The sequence below is a fragment of the Thunnus maccoyii genome, chromosome 1 (assembly GCF_910596095.1).
Source record: "Thunnus maccoyii chromosome 1, fThuMac1.1, whole genome shotgun sequence".
Classification (NCBI taxonomy): Eukaryota; Metazoa; Chordata; class Actinopteri; order Scombriformes; family Scombridae; genus Thunnus; species Thunnus maccoyii.
In genome coordinates this window covers 38,195,852-38,222,091 of record NC_056533.1, presented here as the reverse complement: position 1 = coordinate 38,222,091, position 26,240 = coordinate 38,195,852, and the positions used below count along the sequence as shown (strand labels likewise).

Sequence of the window (26,240 nt, the reverse complement as noted above, 5' to 3'; positions counted from 1 at the left end):
TTTTTCTGACATTATTATTTGATGCTGGATGTCAGTTAATGTCATATATGATCCTCTGAACTCTGATTCATTCGTCTGCCTGCTGGCTTCAGCACGGAGGGTTTATTTGATTAAAACACCCGCGCAGCAGGAGTGGGCGGTGGATGGTTGGTCACCCCTTGTTAACAATAACAGCTGTCTCCGTGTCTCATACAAGGATACAATGTTCAAACGGAAAACAAAACGAGCGCTCCTGAAAGATGCAAAAGAAACTGCGATGGAAAGCAGGTCTGAACCTTTAACAGCTGTAAAGTTATATCTGCATAAACGCTATTTCTGAATTTGAGAAGTGGCTCCACTACAGCCCTGTGTATAACTGTAAAAAAAAAAAATTAGTTTATCCATCACTCTATACCAAAAAGACTCTGACTGTTCATCTCTGTTGCTGTCGCAATGTTTTGGCGTGAGACTGAAGGTGAAAGCGTGTGAGTTGGCAACCCTTAGTAGTGAACACAACTCTGAGATATCATTAGCTTTTAAGTTGATATGTTGAACTTGTTAGTAAACAGTTGCTTATTTCCGCATCCAGCAGTTACGGAGCAACATTATCATTCATGTGGAGTCGTGTTTCTGTCCACCTGGTGAATGTAAGTCCAATATTCACTCTCTTTTAGCTCTGTTTTTGTTCTCCACCAACTCCTGAGTGAAATATCTGGCTCTCTAGCTGCTAAATGCTAAAGAGCCAGATAGTTAGTCTACAGCTAACTGTGTCTGTTTGGTGTTGAGCAGGTAGTGTACAGTGACTTTTTACAGATTTTTCTCTGAAAACGACGCTATGAGACGCTGAGAGTGAACCAGAACAGTAAAGTTGCAGCCGGACAGATAAACAATGAGCTGAAACTCACTATAAAGCTCCATAAAGCCGAGAGGAGCTGCAGAGTCACTGATAATTCTCTGTAGGTTCATCACTACGAGCCACAACTAACACATTACACACTGTGAGTTCAGTCTGTGGTATTATTTTTAAAAAAAGAATTATAGCCCCTTTAATTAATACACACTCAGTATGCACAAGCAAACATGTTTATGACCCTTCAGCGTTTTGAATAATGCATGTTTCCTTTTATCATGTTTGGCTGTTTTCTCCATTTTAGATTTCTGTGTCACAGAAAAACTATGAAATACAGCCTACAAGCCCTCTGCTAGTCTGTCCTAGTTATGGACTTAAAGGAGGTTCACAGTTTTCAAAGTGTGTCTTAAAACAACAGTCAGGAGCACATATGAACAGTGAAAGAGGTTTTCCTCGCTGTAATCATTCCTCCTGTTCATACTGGATATTAAAAGATCCTTCAAATGTGCTTTCAATGGAAGTGATGGAGGCCAAAATCCACAGTGTGTCCACACAGTCATTTAAAAGTTGATGTGAAGCGTTTATGAGGCTTCATCAGTCTGAGTTAGTCATATCAAGTGGATATCTGACACATTTACAGTCTTTTTAGCATCAAATTCCCTCTTTGTGTTTCCTCGGACAGTGTTTCCCTGTTGAGCTGCGGTGGAAGAATAGTAACAAAAAGAGGAACTTTGGCACTAAGAAGACTGTGGGTTTTGGCCCACATCACTTAAACTGTACGTGCATTATGAAGGGATCGTCTAATGGTCAGTATGAACACCAAGAAAAACATGTTTCAATGTTCATTTGTGCTCCTGACTGTTGTTTTAAGACACACTTAAACAATTGTGAATCTGTCCTTTAACACACCTGCAGTTCTGATTGTAAACATACTGTATTGTGGCCACAGGGTGGCGCTGTAGGACGGTAGTAAACTCAGCTGTGTTGTTACTGGACTCTGGGTCTGATTGGTCCACTGTGCGTAAAGCACTTTTCATCCCCCTTCATATTTTGGTTAGTTTTGGCACAGCAGGACAGTCTCATGCAGCTGTCTGTCACTGGCAGCTTGACTGAGATTCAAACTGGGATTGAAGCTTTGATTTAATGGAAAGCTTTTGGTCTGTTCTCCACTGTGCGTAAAGTTATTTAAACCTAAAACACATTTAAGACTCCTTCAGTCTATATGATGTCAAGCAGTCTGTTGGTGAAAACCCTGGAGGACCTGAGCCTAGATCCGGGCTATGTGGCCGGGGACCCCTGCCCGTCCCTCAGCCTGTCCTCCTCCGGCAGGTCGAGGCAGTCTCAGCCCCACACGAGCACCCCTCACCGGGGTCCCTGGTGGCAACACGCCGGCTCTCTGTACAGCAGGAACGGCAGCTGGGACACGGTGAGCTCGCTGCAGGAGGACGCGGCGGACATCCTGGCCAAGTGTCCCTGCCTGCCCGAACTGGAGGAGTATCCCTGGACCGAGCAGGAGCTGCGGGAGGTTGTGCGTAAAGTCGCCGGCTCGGATGCGTCGTTCAGCGGGGAGGCAGTGCACCGGCTGTCAGTTCTGCTCCGGAGGGCTTTGGTGCGGATCTCCAGAGAGGCGCAGCGGCTGAGTGAGCTCCACAGGCGGTGCACACGCCTGGAGGTCCAGAGCGCGGTGAGGCTGGTGCTGAGCTGGACTCTGGCCGAGAGGTGCATCTCCTCCGCGGTGAAGGCTGTGTCCCTGCACTGCATGAACTCCGGGGACACCGCGTGTCAGCGGGGCAAGTCCGCGCGCTGCGGGTTGACGCTCTCCGTGGGCCGCTTCTTCAGGTGGATGGTGGAGACGCGCGTGTCGGTGAGGGTGCACGAGTACGCCGCCCTGTGCATGGCAGCGTGCGTGGAGAGTTTGGCGGAGGAGGTGACAGGACGGGCACTGAAGGCGGCGAGGCTGACCGCAGAGGAGGAGGGGCAGCGGGGCGGCGGGGTCACCTGCGTCCCGGTGACGGTGGAGCTGCTGGACGGAGCCGTCAACAACGACGCGGAGCTGTGGGGGCTGCTGCAGGTCTACGAGCATCTGATGTGTGGAAAAAATGCAAATGGTGAGTTCAAGTATCATGACACAATTGATTTTTTTGTCACAAAATCTCGTTTTGTTTATGATAAACCAGGTTTATGGATAATATAATTATGAGGGAAGACATGACCTCTGATTGCTGAGGAACGTTGATGGGAATTGTCATCAATTTGTTCCATTTTAATGATTAAAAGTTCTCACATGTGAGAAACTTTATTCTGATTTCTCTGTTTTCATCTATGTGACGTGTCTCGTGTGAAAACACTGGCAGAGAGAGAGAGAGAGAGAGACAGCTCACAGGGGAGAAATGACTGTAGTGTGAAATGTCACATGTTCATCAATGAAAACAATCATGGTCCATTACCCAAAGAACACGTGTGTTTTGAACTCACATGTATGTTTTTTTACGTGTGACTTGATGTCACACATGTTCACAGGACAAGCTGTTTGTTCTTTTTGCTCCTCTGTATCTTCTGTCTCATCAGATAATAACTTGTGTTGGTGAGAAAGATGATACGACATATAGATTATTATAAAAACATTCCACCTGCTCCTGTTTTCCACCAACTTCTGTAACATTTCTTTCATCTGTCTGAAACATAAAACTATTTTTCCTCCATATTCTGATATAAAAACGTCTATATTACTGTACTGAATGGTAAAACTTTTTATGACTAAAAGGCGAAATGCCTAAAAGTCATTACTGAGTCTGCTTCCTACGTCTCTGTTAAAGCTGGGTGGTATTACAGAGCAGAGGAGTTAATGATGGCATCAAATTGCTGAAAGAAAAGTCTAGATAGTAATAAAAGATAAGAAGTCTAGCAGCACCATGTAGAGACTGATGGTGGGGGGGGGGACCATCAGACAGGAAACAGGCGTTTTGGGGAATCACAGACACGGAAGTGGAAGATCCTCTCTGATAAACGTCTGGAGTCAAATGTTCACTGAGATTTACTGCATGTGTGTTGTGGTGAGTTTCAGCTGAGTCATGGTTCACATTAGAGCTGTAAAGATTACCAGATTAGTTGATCTACAGACAATTCAATTCAATGTTTAAGTAATTTTTCAAGTGAAAAAGTTTTCTGATGTTTTATAGAGAAAATAATCAACAGATCAATCTACACATATACATGAACACATCCTCCTCTGAAACGAGTATCTTCACCTTTAATTAAATATCAGACTCCATCAGTTTGGGTTCGGTTTGTTTCTGACCAGACTACATAAACACGATCTGGAACCGATCAAACATTTGATTTTATTCTCACATTTATCTGCTAACTTTTAAAAAACGTCATTACGTTGGTTTCATGAGTGAAGAGTTTTAAACTATGTCCACAGTAAAGAATTAACCCCGATTTTAACCCTGAATTGGTCCAACTTGACTAATTTTAGAAGGGTTCAGTATTTCTGCCAGATCAGTCGTCAGTTCACCTGCAGTTCAGGGTCACAGCATCTGATTAATCACCCGATTGATCGACCACCTGTCTGACGGTTGGAGTTCTGGCAGGTCAGAGATGTTTGTTGGCTGTCTGCAGTTTGAACAGTTTCCACTGTCAGATTTCCAACATGGCTGCAGTCAAAAGCTCAGTTATAAACTGCAGTGAGTTTGTTTTAATATTATTGGAGTAAATTTGACATGTTGTGACGTAAAACTATAATCTACCAGAGAGCGCTCAGATTGTTGCATCTTCCAGACATCTGTGGCTCCATATTTCACTTCTTTTCTTCTTTCTGTCTGTTCATAACATAATTACACAAAGAAATTGTTGCCTTTCTCTCTTTTTTTATCAACATTGTTGAGGACGTGGTCATCTTGTTTGAATAAACTTTATTGGAATTGTTACTGGAGAAAACTGACTGATGTTCAGTGTGAGCTTCACATCGTAGGTGCTTAATTGACCTGAAGAAGGTTTGTAGGTTTGTTTGTGCAGAAAGAAAAATTAACACAACATACAAGATTTAAAAAAAACACTCAGCATCTGCACAACATGTCTGCTGATCTGTTAATAGTATTTCTCATAACTCTAAGTGAGATGAATTGATAAAAAACAATCTGTACTGATGTATTTTTAAAAAGTAAAACATCTACATAGAGCAGAGCTGCAACTAGTGATTATTCTTTATTATCTATTAATCTGTTAATTAATTGATTGATGTTGTTGGTCTATAAAATGTCCACAACCCAATGATGTTCACTTTACTGTCATAGAAGACTAAAGAAACCAGTAAATATTCACATTTGAGAAGCTGGAACCAGAGAATGTTTGTATTTTTTTTTTTCTTAAAAACAAAGGCAACACAACACGGTAAAAACATGGTATTGTGATTATTTTTGCATCATCATTTTCATTTTAACTGTAAAAAAAAAACCTAATAAAATGAGATGATGTGTTTTTTCTGGCGTCTGTAGAAGATGATTTGTAGTTTCAACCTCAACCTTGATTAAAAAATTGCAGCTGCTGTGATTTGGATATTCCTCTTATCTATACTGTGATTTCAATACGATTTCTATTAATTGTGCAGCTCTATTAAAAACAATTAATCCATCAAAATAGTTTGCAATTAATTTTCTGTGGATCAACTAATTAATGAATCTACTAATCATTGCAGCTGTAGTGTAAACACACATTAATACATGTGATCAACTGTTTCTTGTCGAGTGAATATTTGAAGAATCAGTCCAAACTAACTCGACCCCCCCCACCCATGGTGTTGAAGGCACCATGTTTCTCTGCCTCCTGCCCCACTGCATGCTGGGATATAGGTTTCAGCTCCCATGAGAACGAACAGGAAGAAGCGGGTAAAGTAAATGAGCGAGTGTTGTTAGCCTCTGACCCGCACACAGGACACAAAGGAGCTCTCTTTCCCGCTCAGGCTGCGGGCCACGAGGTTCACGGCTCCGAGTGCCGTCTGCTCGGCTTAAACAAACAGCCGCTGTCACCCCACGCCAACAAAACACTCACACTCTGTTACCTCGCTCACTTCTTTTTTTAATAAGGACATTGTTCAAGGATGAAATTGTTCTGCCTGATCTGATGATAAAAATAAACCCCAGCAGTGAAACGTGAGAAAATGCCTCCAGTCCACTGTGAGGATCCAGAAACTCAGCTTGTAATGTCATTATCCTCCTAAGATCTCTGCAGCGAGCAGATTTATACTGTTACTGAGTCCAGACATGTCTACAGAGATCAGATTAAATCATTCACTTTCCTTTCATTCACTCTTTATTTTTCCTGCTTTTTAAACCTGCAGTGCGGAACTTTTACATATAAATGAACGACCGTTACATCCGAGCGTTTGCCAAACACGTTCACGCTAATACCGATGAAGTCTATCAGCACCAGATGAATCTCTCTCTGTATTTCACAGTGTACAGAGTTTTTTTAAATCTCATGTCGGGTGTGATATTCCCACGCTGGCCGTTTGGCCGTTAATCGTGCGGCTCCTTTAGACTTTCCAAACGTTGAAGGACTCTGAATGGATCGAATTCTGATAGTGAAACGAGTCATTTCACAGAGGTTGTGTGAGGCTCAAAACAATTTATCCACCGTTTTACAGCCGCAACAGTAGGTTACGGCCAGTATGTTACTGGCCATCGAGCGTAGTGGGATAAATCCTGGTGGACCATCAAAAAATACATTTTTTGGGCCAGTGGACCATATAAAAACATATCCGTCTTTACTGGCCCTGTTTCTGCTGCATGTCAGACAATCACAGCCGAGCCTTTACTCTCTCTGTCAGGACATAAAAGTCCTGAACTCTAGTTTTAAACTCTGTAGACAAACAGTTTAGTCAGTTTCTGCTCAAATTAGCTTCTGTTCCTTCACACTTGGACATGTACGCTGTATTGTAGTAAATGTGGAGCTTCTGATCTTTTTTTTCTAAATAACCAATAATGGTTTTGTGTATAAAATGTCAAAAAAATGTTGAGTCCGAGGCGTCGTCTTCAAATTATTTCTTTTTTTTTTCTGACTTAAAAGGTTTCACATTTACAGTCACATGAAATAGAAAACTCATCACACATCCTCTCAGCTATAAATAGAGAATGTTTAGTATCTTCACCTGATAATTGACTTCAACAATGAATCAATTATCAGAATCGCTGCTGATTTAATTTTCTTTAGATTGAGATTAATCAAGACCTCTGAATCACCGCCCACATCTGACTCATTCAAGTTCAACAAACTGTCGACCAAACAGAGCACATCCACTGAGTTTTATTTTTTCATACCAGCGTGTTTCCAGGTGTTTTATATGAAAAAAGTAGCATCAAGTCTTTTATGTCTCCAGAGAAAACTGTGAAATCTCACTCGAGTCAGCAGTCCTGATGTAGCCAAAAGACAATATCTCTGTTCTGCTGCATCAACTTTTATCCTTTAAAAAAAAAAAAAAACATCCTCTGTGAGTCCAACGGTGTTAAACGGGTGGACTCTTCTAAGAACTGGGACGTCATCTTCTTACATAGCTAGCTAGTAACACGTCTACATGCATGAAAAATAGCCACGTTAGTTAGTCCAATTACAGAAATCTATATAATATATACAGATACAGGACTGTGCAAAAGTTTTAGGTACTAAAAGTAAAGTGAGGATGCTTTATAATGCCATTAATAGTTTTTATTTATCAGTTAACTTCATACACAGTTCAGTCAACAGCAGAAAGTAAATCATTATTTTCTGTGAGCTTTTCCTTTAAAACAGCAGCAGTTCTCAGTGTTTCAGGTATGTTGCAGGTCGGTTGTTCCTGCGTTTTGGAGAAGTTGCCGCAGTTCTTCTGTCTCTTCATGTTTAATCCCAGACTGACTCCATGATGTTGAGATCAGGACTCTGTGGGGGCCCAAACCATCTGTTGCAGGACTCCTTGATCTTCTTGTTGCTGAAGATAATTCTTTATGACTCCAGCTGGATGTTTGAGCTCATTGTCCTGCTGCAGAATACATTTGGGACGATAGACTTAAAAAAAAAAAAAAAAAAGCATAAAACCTTTGCACAGTGCTCTATGGACATATCATAGATTATCATGAACAGTTAACCAGTGGAACCAGAACCACAGCTTCTTCCATTTTTTTCCATCAACAAAATTAAAAAATGACAGATACAACAAAATAACATCTTCTGTTAAACAGAAATCATGAATATGATGTCAGGCTTAATGAAGGGAACACACACACACACACACACACACACACACACACACACACACAGACACCAAGTCCAATCTGTAAATGTGACCAAAAACCACAAAGACAGAGCCCGAAGTAACATGACTCAGAAATAAAGAACAGATTTGCGAAATCTGGCGCGTAGTGAGAGTTCAGCACTTTCACTTACATGGTAGTAAATCACAGGAATCATAGAGTCATGTCAAACACGCAGACAGAATTGGCGGGAAGACTTTGTTTTGGTAGTGTAATCTGGTTAAAACCTGCGGGCTGCGTGTCTGGAGCCAGTGTGGATGGACGCTGTTGGCTCAGGCTCTGCACACAGTTGACACAAGGCTTTACAGAGTCCCAACACACAGAGCCAAGAGTCAGCAGTGATGAGGTGTCGTTAACAGCCCAGCCTGATTAAGTCTCATTAAAACATCCAAACAGTTCCTCCTGAGAGAGACTGTGGTCCCCCGCCGACACCGAGACGTTAATCAAAGAGGCGTTTAAAGTCATCAACCTCTGATTCATCATTAAGCTGTGATTGTTTCATCATCAAACGCTCTTGTTGGCTTCACTTTCTCTCTTAAAAAACACAAAAAGGAATCTAAGAGCGGCTCGTGTTACCATGAGAAAACACTGCGGCCAACCCCTGGAACCACTTCTTCCTTCTGTTTTATAGTTTTGCATTAAGGCCAGATGGAGATAACATTATACGACGTTTGGTAGCACAGTGAGTGTTGGGTTACTCCCCCCCCCCCCCCCCCCCCGCTCTCTCTACTCTCCATCTCTGTAATGGGACACAATATCAGACACTTTCTCCAGCTGTCTGTCTGCACTTCCTCTTCATCCCGAGCTGACAAACTAACCACCACCACAGATATTTGTTGTGGTTTTTCTGAAAAAGTTTACTTTCCATTAAACTCCAGCTCCTGTCAGAATTTACAGCACGGATCATAATTTGGTTTCATCCATATCCATAAAATTCTCCACAATCAATTTTCTGATGTCTTTTTTTTTTTTCAGCCTTTCAGCTGTAATCTCTGCTGTCCTGCAGTTATCACTGACGTGTCTGAAGTAGAGCTGCGACCATTAATCGATTAGTCAGTGACAATTATGATAATTGAATGATTGTTAAAGCATTTTGTAAGCAAAAATGTTAAAAAATTGACTGGTTCCAGCTTAAATTTTTCTTTTTCATACACTTCTGTGATAATAAACTGATTATCTTCAGATTTTCGACTGTTAGTCGGACAAAAGACATTTTTTTTTAAAAAGTAACCATGTGCTCTGAGAACTCTGAGAACATTTTTCACATTTTACGAATAATCGGTTAATCCTAATTCATAATAATGAAAATAATCGTTAGTTGCAGCAGTTTGAAGTAACGCGACCCTTTGATTCGCCTGTCGTCTTTGCATTTCTGTCAAAGTGTGACGCTGTCTAACTCCCAGCCAATCAAAAATGGGCAAAGAGGTGGAGCTGAATGGCTGAAACAAGCCACCCAGCGGCTGGCGGACCTGTCACTCAAAGCAGCCATGTCCTTCATTATGCATAACTTTACAGCTTAATAAAATTTAAACAGGTGAGTTATAAAAAAAATTCACCCCCGTACAGTTGTCATGAAAGAGGAAATTAGCTACAGAGACCAAAACCGTTGTAAACATGTTTATTTCTGCTGTAAAGTCATTTTAACATGGGGGTCTATGGGGATTGACTCGCTTTTAAAGCCTCAAGTGGTTGTTCAAGGAACTGCAGTTTTTGGCTTCATTTTACAGCCGCTTGGAATAAACATAAATATGGAATAAAGATGATATCAGATCCGTTCTTATCTAAACATGTGGAGTGAACAACATGTCAGACTGTTGAGAAAGTCTCTGTTATTTACATTATTACAGATATCAGTTGGATTTGATGAGGTTTTCTTACCTCTGGAACAGAATCTGGAAGTTCTGGTTTCACGTCGGCTCTCTGTAGCCTGAGTGAGTTAACACAACATACAAGATTCTTAAAAACACACAGTGTCAGTGATTTATGACCAGCTGGTCAAATCCAGTCCAAATTCTTTGTTTTATAAATAGACTTTTGGAGTTTTTCTGCAACGTTCTGCTTCATGTATCAGTGATAATTCTGCTCTGAAAAGATGTGAAATAAACTGTTGTGCATCTCATACAGAAAAACTTCACAGGGCAGTTTGGTCCAGAGCTGCAACGATTAGTCAGTTAATTGATTAGTCAGAAAATTAATTGGCAACTATTTTTATAATCAATTTCTGTCATTTTTTTCAAGCAAAAAGGTCAAATATTCTCTGGCTTCAGCTTCTCAAATGTGACAGTTTGCTGCTTTTCTTCGTCAGATGTGACAGTAAATCTTTAGTTTTGGACAAAACAGACTCAGATTTAATTAAATAAATGATTAATTGAGAAAATAGTCGTCAGATTAATCGATGGATGAAAATAATCGTTAGTTGCAGCTCTAGTACTGGACTCAACTTAGACTCAACTGAGGTGATCCTGACCTCCAACACACACACACACACACACACACACACACGTCTTCACCCCTTCTGTGGTTCTGTTGTCCCAACCGAACACTCGCAGCATTATATACCAGCAGCAGAAAAGAACTGTTGTTTTCAGGCCCGGTGACTGTGGCTCTGTTTTCATTTGGGACGCACAAGCTTACCGGCACACGCACACACACACACGCACACACACACACACACACACACACACACACACACACCGGAGTACACACACCTCTATGAGGATGCTGTTGCAACTTGGGGGTTGTAAAGCGTTCTGTTTTGATTCAGCCACAAGCGCACACAAGGAGAGAGTCGCAGGAAATGACTTAATCACTCATGATTCTGGATGTAAGCAGGGCAGTGTTACACAGGAGCTGAGGTGTGTGTGTGTGTGTATGGGGGGGGGTAGGAGGGGGGGTTAGTACAACACAGGTAGGGATTAGAAAACAGAGGTTTGTGCTTTGTCCTCTACAGACTGGTCTCCTGTTGTGTTCTCATGAATAGATGCTTGTTCACTCTCTGCTGTCTGTAAACACAGCAGCAGTATAATCAGCACTAATTATCTGCCACCGCACTCTACTTCTCGTTGAACCAATGATTCCTTTCTTAAAGCCGAGGTGTGTTTCTCAGGTCAGAGCGATGAATCTGTTAGAGACGATAATCAGACTTTTGTTGAACATCAGTCAGTCAGTCTGCTCTGTACAGTGAAGGTGGAGAAGTTTAACTTTTCCTGCTGTAACTTCAGTCTCTGATCTACATTATAGCCAAATTTCAATCTAAATGTAGCATGTTAAAGACAACTGAACAGTAGGTTATCATTTGATGTATTTCTTGTATATATCAGACATGTTTCAGATGGTGTTTGAGTTCAGGTTAGTGTTAGTTTATGTGTGCTACGTCTATTCTAAACTTAGTTCTTTGCTGTGTGAGATGAGGCAGTTGTGTGTTTAGCCAGTGATAAGATAAACTATAGTTATGTAGATGTTTAGTGTGGTTTGTTCTTAATTTAATATAGTAGTAATGTAGTAAACAGTCTTAAATTCTGTACAGTAGTATTTAAGGGACTGGTTCACAGCTAGGTGGTTTGTATCTTTGTCTCCAGAACTATGATGCATCATACTTCTGACTGTATTATTTGATTACATTATTTCATATCCTAACAATGATCTCTGTGTGTTTATTGAGTGATTTCCCATTACAAGCACACATTTTAACAGAAATTCCAGTAAATCATCAAAAGAAAATGCAAATTAATGCACGTTTTTATCCACAACTGCAGAAGAAGAAGACAGTTTCATGTATCCATGTGAAGAAGGTTACAGCCTCCTCATCGCTCCACACAGATCGTTTAAGTCACACTCTTCATGTTCATGATTTATTCACTCGGACTGTTTACGCTGCACTTTCTCATCGTTCGATTTTATTGATACACCAACTTTTTTTTGCGATATTTCGACATTTCCACTGAGGGGTTGTTGTTTTTTTTTTATACTCAAATCAAAAAATCTGCACATAAACAGACAGATGGAAACGTACTCAGTGACTCAGCTCTGTGGCTCGCATTCTCTACAACAAAGGAAGTATTTTGTTCTACAGTCTCATGCATGTTAGAAATGAAACCGCTGCCAGAGTTGAAGCTCGTTCATTCAGTGTTTAATGTTTACGAGGAAAATTTGCTGGTTGCAGCTTCTCAAATAATGATTTTAAGCTTCATCGTGCTTCATACGTGATGGTAAAGTGAATATATTTGGGTGTCTGGAGTAGAGCGACTGCAGCTGGGTGTGTGTGGGCTGCGGGAGGATTCAGTGTTTTTTGCCGATCGTCCTCACTGAAGCTGTTTTCATTGTGTGGAAGATCAGGAGTCAGCAAATACCCGATCCAAGCGGGACACAATGGACGAGGGGAGCTCATCCAAAATCTGGTCCTGTGGTTTTGGAGGGCGTGCTTCATTCACATCACTATTCACAAAACCGTTTTTACTACTTTTATTACAGCTTTTAAATCTATTTTATTACGTTCTCGTCGTTTTTATTTGCTCGTGTGCTTTGATATCAATAGTTTTTTGGGGGTTTTTTTTGTCTCTTTTTGTTGTTTTTACAGTCTACACTTGTTCTGTCTTATTATCAGCTTGTCAGTTATCTCTGAAGCACTTTGAACTGCACTGACCTGTGTGAAAGGTGCTGTACAAATAAAGTTTGATTGATTGATCACACACACACAGAGCGATCTCTGTAGTTGATCATGTGTATAATGTTTCTTTTAAAGGAGGATCTATGCTGTCGAACATGATGAAGATTTGTTTTTACATCTTTTTAGTTGTTAATCTGAAGGAAAACTCTACTGAGGGCAGCAGCTGTTGTCAACATCCACAAAAACTTCAAATTTTAAACCACATTTGCAGCATAAATACATTCACCAGAGCCAAAATACAGAGAAATACACATCTTCAGTTTGTCGCTAGTACAACACTTTTATCCAAAGTGATGAACATCTTAGAGATGATACGACACGAGCAGGGATCCAGTCAGGAGAGAACAGTTAGCTCTCTGTGGTAGCGACAAATAAAAGGTGTGTTTTCAACCATATTTTGGCAAAACTATGAGTGTTTGAAACATAGCAAACTAAACATACAGATGAGAAGTGATTTTATGCAACATGAGGAGTTTAAATGGGTTTTTTTGTGCATAGATGGTAGTGCAACAGTGCGGTTACGTGGTTTTAACCTCTGGGTTAACAGGACGCCCCAGTTTTGAGAAGATTTTATGGATGTTTTTTTATGAAACTGAAGGGAAAGTGGTTCTCTGTTTGAATCCATTTGAACTGCTGTCTGTGTAGATACTACAGACTGTAGAGTCCCAGTGACTGTAACGACTGTCACATGACAACCTGGACGACTACCGAACCACATGTGACCTCAACGACCCCAAAGCTGTAAACAACCCTACATGGAAATGTTCATGTCTCTTTCTGTTAACAGCTTATAGTCATCGTATGTTTCATCACTCACTATTTGAAGTATCATCTGCTTTCATCTGTATACAGTATATTCACAGCATCTAATATGTTTATCATTCATTTCTTTATTTATACTCCTTCTTTCTCTCCTGTTGTAGTTGTTCCTGTCATTTGTTTTATCTTCTATCATTCAATTCAAACTTTATTAAGGACACAGCTCATGGGGGGTCCATAGAATAATAAAATACAATATATACCAAAGATACATAAGTACACATATCACAATATCTATTTAAGAAGTACACAGTTGTTTATCATGTCATTGTGTATATTGTCCCAAGCCTCATCTTAAATGTTTCATTGTACAGATGACATGTTGTTCTGCACAAATGAGTCAACTTTCAACTACAGGAGAGGAGATGGTGTGATGATTATGTTTGATATAATATAACGTGTATTTATTTTAACAAGGACTCTGCAGCTACGCTAGCAGCTCTGTGAGGCTGTACTGAGGCGCTTAAATGCTTTGAGCTAAATGCTAATGTCAGCATGCTAACAAGCTGAATGATGCTGGTACATTGATGTTAATCACATCGTTTACAATGTTCACCATCTTAGTCTGCAGTGTTAACATGCTAACATTTGCTAACTGACACCGAACACAAAGCGCAGCTGAAAGCACAGCTGCACAAATTGAAATTGCGACCAGATGACGGATGACGCTACATAAAAGAGGATCAAAGTTATTCCAATTCCTCCTGAGGGAAACATGAATGTATGTACAGAACTTCATGGTAATCCATCAAATAGTTGTTGAGATATTTCAGTTTGGACCAAAGACCGATGTTCTCATCCCAAGAGTCACGATGCTAGAAAGGCTAAAAACACAAATCATAGCAGCTCGGAAACACTGAAAAGCATCTGTAAAATTTAACATTAATACCCGTGTGTGTGTGTGTGTGTGTGTGTGTGTTTTGTGTTTAGGTGAGCTGTCGCTGCCGGCCCATGTCAGCCCGTACACAAAGGTTCCTGAGGATGCAGTGGAGAGCAGGGAGGACGCCTACATCCAGCTGGAGCTGCGAACGCTGGAACAGTCACTGCTCGCCACCTGTGTGGGCAGCATCGCAGAGCTCAGTAAGTGTGTGTGTGTGTGTGTGTGTGTGTGTGTGTGTCATTCCCGTCACAGTCAGCTCCTGTGTTTTGTGTGTGTTTGTTTAAACTGTGACCGGCGTCGGGCTCCTGGGACACATCGTTAGTCGCTGCCAGCTCCCCCGTCGTTACATAACAACCTGCAGCTTGTATCCAGAAAACAAGGGCACCTTCACACCCTGCAGGCCACCGTACCTCATTATCTGAACACTCGTTACACAAGGAAAATAAAAGATCTCTGTGCCGTCGCTGTTCATGGTGGTTTATGGACATGCGGGTGAACACAAAGCACTTTTTCACACCATATTCTGTGTATTTCAAAATATGTGAAGTTATGTCGTATTTTTTACATTTCTCCCTCGTGTTTACATTATTGCTGTTGACTGAGAATCACTAAACTGTTATTTGTTCTGTTTTCTTTGCTGTAATGTGCCCAAATACAAATACATTATTCATCAAAGCACAAATAGTGGGTTTTATACGAATATTTGTTTCATACAAATATTACAAAAATTATTTGTTTTTGGGAAGAAAAAAAACAAACATGTCAAATACCAGTTTGCAAGTCGGTTACATCGTTATAGGGGTAAGTCTCAAGAGACTCTCCATAACCTGTTGTTCCCTTTCTCCTTTCCACAAATTTAGGTTGTAAAAAAAGCAATAAATGAAAAGTACAAAGCAAGAATCACCTTTGAAGTTCTTCTACATGTTACACGCTGTGCTGTCTGTGTGTTATGGGTGTATAAATAGTTAGAGGTCTGTCTGCAATGAGGTGATGAGTAAAGTTTTAGCTCAGTAGTCAGCGCAGTCGTCTATGATCTGGGAGACTCCAGGTCAAGACCCGATGTGGGGACCTCCCTCATAAAGTAGTTTATTCACAAACATTTATTTCAACACCTTAATTTTCTAAAATTAAAAGCACAATAAATACAAAAACAGGATTTTTAAGCCTGTTTCCACTTTTATTCGAATACAAATACAAATAATTTTGCTGCCTCAACAAATACAGATACAAACACAAATACTGAGCTCTCTGCACATCCCTAATACAAATACATAGCTGTTGTTTTCTTTTTGAAGATGGTTCATTCATAACACTTAATCCTGAATCTTTATCTGTATTTGGTCGTCAGTGTCGGTGAGTCAGCTGTGAAATTAATCTTTGGGTTTGTGTCTGTTGCGCTGCAGGTGATCTGGTGTCTCGAGCGATGCATCACATGCAGCGTCTGCGCAGCTCGAGCCCCTTCGTCAGCCCCGCTCGTTCAGCCAATCAGCTGTCGGTATCCTGGGCCCCGGACGCCCTCCGCACGCTCTACTACTTCCTGTCCAGCCAGCAGATGGAGTCGCTGGAAAATCCCAATCTGGAACCTCCGACCGTGACGCTGAGCAGAGAGAGGTGTGTGTTCATCTGCACTGATCTGGTATAAATGTGATTTTGAGGGTTAATAAACAATAAATTACTGCAATAATTATGACTAATATCTAATCTAATCTAATCTACTGTCAACTAATATCCGCCTTGAGTTTGCATTTTGCTCTGTGAGGAAGTTTTTATATATTTAATAATAAGAAATAAACTCGTGACCTTCCTCCAGGCCGTTCCTGCTCCTCCCTCCTCTCATGGAATGGATCCGGGTCGCCGTGGTGCACGCTGAACATCGCTGCAGCCTATTGGTGGACAGCGATGATGTCAGACAGACGGCCAGGCAGCTCCTCCCAGGACTGGACTGTGAGCCCCGACAGCTGAAGTAAGACGCCGGTGACGACTGGCAGCTGATATTTATTCAGTGAGACGATACCAGAACCAGCTGAACCAGTAAACGTCTGTGGTTCTCTACAGGTCTGAGTGCTGTTTCCAGTCCTTCAAGTGTCTGGATGCAGAAGCTGCTTCAGCCAAGTTCCAGCTGGATCTGGGCTTCAGGATGCTCTCGTGCGGCCGAGCAGACCTGGTCCTTCAGGCCACACTGCTGCTGGGAGCCGACGGGGTCGACACCATGGACGACCAGGTGAGGAGGGTCAACGCTCACCAGCGTTTGTGTCACTCAGAAGCAGAAGTAATAATCCAGATTATATATGATGGTTATGACAGTTGTGATTAGTAATAGTACAGATTATATCTTGATTTCTTTGTTTCTGGTTTAGTTTTATTTTTGTTATTATTATGTAGATTTGTTTTATTGATTTTTATGTTTTTATTTTGTATATTTTTGTATGAAATTGCTGTTTTCTACTCTTGGCTGGAGATGGAAAAAGCAACAAATATTGCTTTAAAAAATGGTAAAAGTATAATAAATATACTCTAAGACAGCAGTTATTCCCTGAGAACTAGACACATACTGTAGATTTCCAGCATTTAAAGGACAAAACCTCTAAAATAAAAGCGTGTGTGTGTTTGTTCCTGCAGGGAATGACTCCTCTGATGTACGCCTCTGCAGCAGGAGATGAAGCACTGGTGCAGATGCTCATAGAAGCCGGAGCTCACCTGGACCTGCAGGTACCCACAGCTCAGGGTTTCTGCAGAGTTCATCAATGTACACAACATTTTAGACTTTTTAAGACCTTTTAACACCACATAGGTTACAACTGAATACATGTTTCACTATCATACTGGCCAAAGTATGAAAGTATGATGGAAAACTAGAATTATTTATAACAATATCACATTTTTCAGTGCTTCCCAGCTGTATGTAAATATAGTTCTTGATGATATAAATTAATTAAATTAATGCAACCTGGACCAGGATAAGTGGCTTAAGATAGACCAAAAATTCAAAATTTACTGACACATTAACTGATACATGTCCACAGTGAGTGGATGAGCTTCCTGTAGTGACTGTTTGCTGCAGATCTGATGGTTCTGACTGAAAGTCCAAAGGATTAAACAGCTTCCTGCAGCACAATCCACTGTCACACCAGTCTAACGTCTCCTGACAGCCTGGATTTAGACACAAAACCATTTTATGACTGACTAACATCACTGCCTTTTTAATTCCTTATAAGGACTTCCTTGAGGAAACTGAATTCAGTGATTTTTAAAGACTTTTCCAGACCTGCAGATACCCTGACAGCTGCTGACTCAGCTCTATCTATCTGCATCACAGCTGCTTTTGTGAATGAAATGACTGAAGTCTGTTTGTCTGTGTTTGTGTGTGTGTGTGTGTGTGTTGCTCAGGTCCCGGGCTGCTCGGCCAGACACCCGTCTGTTCACCCCGGCAGTCGGCGCTGGGCGGCTCTGACGTTCGCCGTGCTGCACAGTCACCTCTCTGTGACTCAGGTTAGAGCTTCAGACTGAATCCATCACAGCATCAGGATGTGTTTCAGCGGGTTTATAGAAAGCAAAGACATGTTCAAGCTGAGTCTTTGGAAGGAGAAATCAACAAGTGTATTTTAACTGTTTGAACAAAGCAGATCCATGTAAAATCATCTCTAACAGCGTCTTCTCCTGACAGCTGCTGCTGGAGGCCGGAGCAGACGTGGAGGGTGGAGCCCTGCTGGACGGTCAGGAGAGCTCCGCTGAGACGCCGCTACAGCTCGCTGCTGCTGCAGGTATCATTATAGTGAAGATCTCACGGTGTTTGTTTGACCAGACTGACACTTTACATGGACCGAATGCTACTGATACTGTACTACAACATAAACTAACCAGAAAAAGTTTTCATGTTTGTACATTTCCCAGAGTGAAATGCTTTAGCTTGTTGCTAATAACTTGCTAAATGGTTGTTCACATTTTTACACTGGTACAGTAACTATGATCTGTTTCTTCTTCTCAGGTTTCTACGAGATGGTGAGTTTGCTGCTCACTTATGGTGCAGACCCTCTGCTCAGAGTGCATCATGGGAATTCTCTGACATCACCGCTGTATGAGGACATGAACTGCTTCAGCTACGCTGCAGCACACGGACACAGGTGAGACGTTTATCCTGTAGTTTTTTGATCCTGGTCTCTTCATGTGGTCACAGTGTCGCCTACAGAATGAGCCGTCGTTCTTTTTTAAGATTCTTTAACTACTTTCAATTTTCACAACAGTTTTAGTTTGCAATACTCTTAACGTAAAGTTAATTAGTCTTAATTTTGGCCTCAAAATCTTACGCAATGCACAATATGAAATCATCTGTGTCAAATATATATTGCAATAAGTTTATCAGATCAAAGCAACAGTTTAGAAGTTTATTGCTGAAATCCTTGTTACATTTTAAAATGGTCAATATTAAATAAAGCTGTCAAATGAACTAATTCATAAAAACACCTTTTAAATCAAGATGATAGAGATGTAGAGTAAGAATGACTTTTGAAAACTTACATTTTATTTATTGAATATGATATATTACTACATCTATATATCCATATATGCGACATCTTTGCTGGTTGCAGCTTCTCAAATGTGAGAATTTGAAGCTTTTCTGTGTCGTACATGATAGTATACAGATTTTCTCTGGATTTTGCTCGATCAAAAGAAGACATCTGAAGACGTCACCATGAGCTCAGAAAAAACATTTTTTCATAGACAAAACAATTAATCGAGAAAATAATCAGCAGATTATCAGATAATGTAAATAACAGTTGCAGTCCTGGCTGACCGTTATTCTTTCATAGTTCATCAACTAATTGATTAACCTGACGCGTCAGATGGTTTGTTAAACAAAGAAGCATCTGAGAAATCATCCTTGGAAACTGTTTGAAAAAAGGCAGGAAGTTTCAAAAAATACTTGGCAGATGATTGGATGAACCATCTGTCTGTCAGCATCTATCACCGTCTCATATCGCTAAACAGCTGGACTCACAAGATCACAGGATCAGGACAGAATCCCCACAGGACTCTGATTGGTCCGAACCACCGCTGGTTCAGACACAAGAGCATAACTTGAAGCCTGACGAGATGGATTTTCATGAGATCTTCTGATCTTGTGAATCCAGCTGCCTCCTACGGTAACTAATTCATCTCTAAGCAACAAGTCACACAACTGTAACAGACACTCAAACACGGCAACGTCTCTGCAGTAGTCAAAACAAATGAAATAGCTTTCTTTAAATTTCACAGTAGTGTAAAAGTGATCAGCAGCTGTATCGTCTTCTTCTGCAGGAATGTTTTGAGGAGGCTGCTTCTGCAGCCTCAGCACAGGAAGGAAGACATCCTCTCTCTGGAGGAGATCCTGGCTGAAGGAGTAGAGGAGGAAGAGGAGAAGGAAGCCAGAAGTCACACCAGACTCGCTCCAGCTCCTGACTCCTCGAGCCCTGCTCCCAGGCTTTGTAAGGCCAGGATGAAAGCCCTGCAGCAGGCGGCGTACTACAGCGCTGAGCACGGCTACCTGGATGTAACCATGGAGCTCAGAGAGATGGGTGAGTCACATGATCACAAGCCGAGAAAGTCTGTGTCATGCCCTGATGTAGTTAGCTTTCTGTACGTCATTTATTAGATTTATTTTTACAACCTTTGATTGATATTAAGTCTAAATAAATATGTTAAATATGCACACTGCAGGGGATTGAAATTGATCTATAGAAGACGCAGTAAAGATGAATTTTATGTGCAAGAATCATCAATTTTCTCTGAACTTAATCAATCATTTCAGTTCTGAAATGTAAAACAGCAGCAATCAGCTAGCAGCTCAGTGTTTGCTTGACTTATAAAGCCACTGTTTGACTTTGAAGAGCAGCTTTGTTCTGTATGCAACTGATCACCACTGATGCTGTAATTAGGCAAAATATGTGTGTCTGCTTTTGTCTTAAACTGCATAAATATTGAACTACGTGCTTTGTTCCACCTCTCTGCTCCAGGTGTTCCCTGGAGGCTCCACATCTGGCTGCAGTGTCTCCACAGAGCGCAGCAGCTGTCCAGAGATGAAGTCACCGTCTCCCTCCTCACAGAGTTCCCCTCCATCAGGACGGAGGACTACAGCCCTGAACTCCTCTCCACAGGCGTACCGCTCATGTTCAGCATGTTAGAAACCAGCAAGGTGCAGCTCAACACCTGTCTGACTGTCTGTCTGACTGTCTGTCTGACTGTCTGTCTGTCTGTCTGTCTGTCTGACTGTCTGTCTGTCTGTCTGTCTGACTGTCCGTAGACCAATGTTGTATCAGTTTCATATTGCAACTGTAGGTACTTGCTACTGTAGTGAACAGTTAAATTAGAACATCTTTAAACAAGGATTATTTTATTTTTATTCAACTATCAGGTTTTTGATAGCATGCGTATGGCTAAAACTAATTGTTTTATCTTGGTTAAATGTTACTGTAGATACCCATTTAACTTATATATTACAATATTATTATTACTATAATATTGGCAGAAAAACTCATGAATATATTTGGCAAAACACATTGAGAAGCCTGGAAGCATAATGTAATTGATTGGAGCAAAATAAACCCTCCGCAAAGAGAAATCTGCGTTCATGATTCATGAAGGTGAAGTCAGACTCGGCAGTAATAGCTCGGTAGTCTCAGAAGGAACGTTAAAGGTGCTATGCCAGCAGTCTTCGTGCTAAGCTAGCTTTAGTAGCTAGCTTAGCCCAGCTTAGCTTAGCTGGCTATCTCTGGCTATGACTTTGGAAGTTTTGTTAAAAACATATTAATATATATAATGTAAATACATATAAATAAACTTGTCTTGCTTTGAATGCCTAAAAAACTGAAAGTAAAATTGTTCTTCATAAGACAACAAATTTCCCCTCAAATTCCTTTCATCTTTACAGTAATGACCTTTAAATGTTACGGGAAATAAATAATGGCACAAACCTCCTGAAATTGTGACAGTTTGCTCACCGTGCTGCATTTAATGATCAAAAATGTTATTCAAAACAGCTTTATAGACAGATATATGTTGCCAAAGACGAGCTCAATGTTTTTCACATGGATGAAGGATTTGTAGTATTTTTATTGTCGGTTGTTTGTGTGTCCATGAGCCTTTATGTTTCCAACCTTGTCTCTTCAGGGTTTAATTATCTGTCCCGTCATACCTCCAGAGTGTCTGAAGTTCATGCGGTGTTTTTCCTCTGCAGGACTACGTGATCACCAAGAGGCTGACGTCGGTGTTTTCTCACTGCTACGGCTGCTCTCCCGTTCCTCGCGTCCTTCCCATGGACGTCACTCTGTCCACACAGCTGGGTAACGCTTCACCGCTGTCATCTGACAACCGGGTGTGATTTTTACATTTTCTAAATTGAATACTTACATGCTCGTCTCTGTCCTCAGATATTCATTTCCTGAACAATCAGGAGATGTCCGACGTGACGTTCATGGTGGACGGTCGTCCGTTCTTCGCTCACCGGGTGTTGCTGATGTCGGCCTCTGAACGGTCTGATCTCTCTTCTCTGACTACTTATCTATTTAAATCATGACTCATGCTGTTATTATTTATTAAGAGGTTGAATATCAGAGCTATAAATCTCTTACATATTGTTCCTTATCCTGTTAATGTCAGAAATATCAAATACTTTCTACCTTTAATAGATTTTTAAACCTTTCTAATCAAACTTTATTTGTACAGTACTTCTCATACAAAAATACACACTTACAGTCACATTTACAGTCTCTATATGATGATCCATTGAAGGTAAACCAGAGGTGACACAATGTTTTTGTCAATTTGCACTCAGTCCTTCACTGAAACTAATTTTAAGGCTTTAATGTGTTAAAGAACAATGATATAACTCAAAATCAGGAACATTGAGTTTATTTTTGTCACTGTAATATTGTTAACCTTATTCTTGCATACTTTTCCTTCCAAATGAATTTTAAAATGATATTTTGTGAACCAACAGAGGTATTTTTGTATTTTGTATCGGTGCAAAAATAAAAACTGGATTAGATTCAAACCCCAAAAAACTCCAACCCCTGAACTTGTATAAAAAAAGATATTAATGTGATTTTACTTGATTCTATTTTATTTTGTCTGCTTCTTTTATCTTATTTTTGCCATGTATTATAAATGTTTTTATTATGATGCTCTGTAAAGTACTCTGCTTGGCTTTGAAAAAGTGCTAAATCAATAAAATGTATTTTTATGAAGAAACGAGGGAAAGTTTTCACGTCAGCGGTGTATTAAAAATAAACTGACTGGATCCTGCATGAAATAATCCCTCAAACTGAAGTCATTTTAAAAGTGCAAAATATACGACATTCAGCCCCTACAGACGTCAACAAACAGCTATTAGCTGTTAGATATAGATATAATATAGATATAATATAGATATAATATAGATATAATAAAGATATAATATAGATATAGTGAAGTAATGGTGACCTGAGCAGAGAATGAAGTCACACTCTCTATGTGTGTGTTGTAATCAGATCTTCTCTGTTCTTTGTTTTGTTTGGATGTTAGTGCATGTTCGTCCCTCCATGTCCTCACCGCGTCCGTCTTCAACACGGCAGCTGAGTCACAAACTTTCTCAAATTACAGCTAAACTTTAAATGTTAAATCCATCCGTGTTTGATCAGCACTGCCTAGTTTGACAGTTTGATCTGAGTTTCGTGAGCTGTCGGTTCAGATGCTGCTTTCTTTTTTTTTTTCCAACTTTATTGAGTAAACGATGTTCACGTTTGTTTTGGTCTGTGATGCTGGTGCTCTAGTGCGACATCTAGTGGGGCTGAATATTGTATATTACATCTTTAACCCTACTGACCCCATTCACCCTACTGACACCTTTAAGTAACAAATTAGTACATTTAAAAATCAATTTATAAATCATATATGTTATAAAGGGAGCTGAGGGAAATGTAAACTAGATGTGGATAAAAGGAAAACCAGTATGACTCTTTAGTTTGTCGTGTTCTGATGTTCCGTCTTTCGTCCCGTCAGGTTTCGACAGATGCTCAGCGATTCCCCCGACAACATCGTCCACATCAGTCACATGACCTACAGCACGTTCCAGGTGAGACACACAGATCGACCGTCTGTTGTTTGGTATTGATTATTAGTTTTATTGGGGAGTTTATTATCAGGCAGCTGTTACTGAAGTGTGTGTTTCTCTACAGATGATGATGAAGTCTCTGTACTGCGGAGGGACGGAGGGACTGACTGTCTCACACTTTGAAGCCATGAAGGTAAAATCACTCACTTACTGTAGAGAGATTTTATTTATTATTTTATTATTGTAATTCATTTAGCAGATAAATTATTTCATGTGTAAAGGAGACTGTTTGCTTAACTGGGACGTAAATGCTTTGCAGCTGCTGCCTGTAGCCAGTTTCTTCCAGCTCAGAGGTCTGCTGAGGTGCTGCGAGATGAAGCTGTCGCAAAGTCTGACTCTTGATAACGTCGTCAACATCTACCAGACCGCCAAGGTACAAAAACACCACAGCTTCTGTCTGCACTGAGAAAAAAACTCTACGAGACAGACGAGAGTTTTAGATGCAGCATTTTGATTTAGAAAATCAACCAAGAGTCACATGACTTTAAATCCAGTCTGACTCCAGTTACAGTTTAACATTAATATGAGACTTAGACTTTTAGATTCAATAGTGTGTATATATATATATATATATGTATATATGTGCTCAAGGCAAATGTGTCTGCTTTATGTGACATTTGTATGTTTGGTTATGATTTATTTTAAGAGTGTCATGATTTCCTAAAAAGCAGCTGATATGCAACTGTAATAATAAATAATATTTCAAGAAAAGACTCATAATTCTACGAGAAAAAAAGTTGTAATATCAGATGTAACCACTGATATCCTTGCAGTCGACCACTTCCCGCCATTTCCTCTCTTCCATAAAAGAGGGAATTTCTTCCAAGTCCATGTGGTTCTTTCTTCATAACAGACACTATTGTTTCAAAGTCCTGATGCTCATAATAATGTGATGCCGAGGTGCCAAAGGATGAAGTATTTTGTTATTTGTGAAACCTGTATAACTTTACAAGATGCTCCACATTCCTCATTTTAAAGCAGACGGCAGATTTATTTTATTCTCATGAAATTACACCTTTTTTTTTCTTGGAATATTATGACTTCATTCTTGAAATCTTTGGATTTTTTCCCTCTTCAGTTTGGTCTTGGTCATAGATTCCACCCGACAGTTGTGATATTATCCTCTCATGAGTCTATTTAAAAGTTTACAGTTCTCGTTGGTTAATAACGATGCATATATTCATATCAGTTTCTATTTTTACTCAGTCCTGTCTGAAGTTTATCAGTCAATGTGCTGAAACGTTATGATGTGTTTGTGTTTGCAGCATCACGGAGCAGCTGAACTCTGCAGGTTTTGTGAAGGATTCTTCCTGCAGAACATGGATCGGCTCCTGGACAGAGAGGACTTCCACCGCCTGCTGCTGGGAGGGGTCGGTCAGGAGCTGCTCTGCCCGGGGACGGGCAACCGATCTGGACCGGGACAGGACCGGAAGCAGCCGGTCCTCCTGAGGGATCTGGAGGTCACACTGATACACAGACTTTACACCCTAAACTCAGCGTGTCGAGAGTAGAAACGCTGCAGCGCTGGACTGTGTGTGTTAAAAACAGATGTATGTGTGTTTGGGAATAGTAGCCATATACTGTGTTTCTACCTTAGTCTTCTTAGGGAGAACATATTAGTGTAGCGTAAAAGAGTAGACTAGACCTGCTCTATGTGAAAAGTGCCCTGAGATCACTTCTGTTGTGATTTGGTGCTTTATAAACAAAATGGAACTGGATTGAATTAGAGTAGAAGAAGAACAGACTGTAAACATCGACTGCTTGAACAAGTTTTTCTCTTAATCTCGACACAAGTGAACATTTCTGCAGCTGAGGAGAGATGATCCGAATCAATTAGATGAAGAAAATTTTACAATTTTGATAACTGATTAAGTCATTTATCAAGTGAAATTAACAAACATTCTGGTTGCAATTTTTCCACTTTGAGGATTTTCTGTTTGCTGTCACTAAGAATCAAATACATTTGTGTTTCTTTGACTGTTTATCAGACAAGAGGAGCAACTTGAAGACATCACATTTGGCTCTAGTAAGCTGTGACAGGCATAATGACAAAATTATTAATAAATCTTTTTGAGGTTTCGCTTGTGTCAGGCTTTTAAAACCTCAGACGTTACCTCAGGCCACTTAAAAAAAAAAAATAACAAACTTTACCAAAGCTGCATCAGAGTCCTGTTAACTTGTCACAGCAGAGCAACAGCTGACATATCAGTTCTCACTTAAAGTACATCAAAGTGTCGTCAATATTCTCCTTTTTCCATTCAATGTTGGATTTCACCAAACAATTTTAACTTGTATATTTAAAGATTTAACTCTCCAAACTACACTGCCACCACAGAATGAGGAAGAATTCAAAGACTTTAACCCTCACGTTCCTTAGATGTGCTCTCATTTACTCATCATATTCACCAATCAGATGTTTTCACTATTTACTGTCAGAACATAGAAGTAGCTTGAAGTACTAGAAGCAGATTTCTCAGGACTTTAATGGAATAAGTTTCTGCCAACCGAGGTCACGTCCTCAGTATTGTTTCTGGGAATTCAGAGATGTTAATTACATGTAGTATTTTTGTGTGTGTGAGAAACACTTTAGAGTCAAGCTCTTATGATATGCCAAAAAAATTTAAGGGATTTCGTGGTTT

General features: G+C 40.4%; 1 protein-coding gene across 2 annotated transcripts; it reads left to right on the top strand.

Moving 5' to 3' along the window:
• The first annotated feature begins 592 nt into the window (after window positions 1-592).
• LOC121903286 (ankyrin repeat and BTB/POZ domain-containing protein 2-like) lies at window positions 593-25,950 on the top strand. 2 transcript variants are annotated; one of them, XM_042420166.1, is made up of 18 exons: window positions 593-626; window positions 2,047-2,937; window positions 14,528-14,677; window positions 15,881-16,088; window positions 16,288-16,440; window positions 16,533-16,698; window positions 17,097-17,186; window positions 17,865-17,966; window positions 18,142-18,238; window positions 18,463-18,598; window positions 19,773-20,029; window positions 20,468-20,646; window positions 21,688-21,793; window positions 21,881-21,983; window positions 23,490-23,562; window positions 23,666-23,734; window positions 23,861-23,974; window positions 24,867-25,950. In XM_042420166.1, the coding sequence occupies exons 2-18, from the start codon at window positions 2,052-2,054 to the stop codon at window positions 25,110-25,112; spliced, it is 3,135 nt and encodes a 1,044-aa protein (XP_042276100.1). In that variant the 5' UTR covers window positions 593-626; window positions 2,047-2,051; the 3' UTR covers window positions 25,113-25,950. The 2 variants fall into 2 exon arrangements, with proteins under 2 accessions (XP_042276100.1, XP_042276109.1); XM_042420175.1 differs by lacking the exon at window positions 593-626 and adding an exon at window positions 950-977.
• The last annotated feature ends 290 nt before the right edge of the window (window positions 25,951-26,240 follow it).

What these genes read in the sequence shown, in the direction of transcription:
- LOC121903286 (XM_042420166.1), top strand. Translation starts at nt 2,052, where the DNA reads ATGATGTCAAGCAGTCTGTTGGTGAAAACCCTGGAGGACCTGAGCCTA. An exon ending in GTGACGCTGAGCAGAGAGAG is followed by an intron (nt 16,089 to 16,287) that starts GTGTGTGTTCAT and finishes ACCTTCCTCCAG; the next exon opens with GCCGTTCCTGCTCCTCCCTC. An exon ending in CACACTTTGAAGCCATGAAG is followed by an intron (nt 23,735 to 23,860) that starts GTAAAATCACTC and finishes AATGCTTTGCAG; the next exon opens with CTGCTGCCTGTAGCCAGTTT.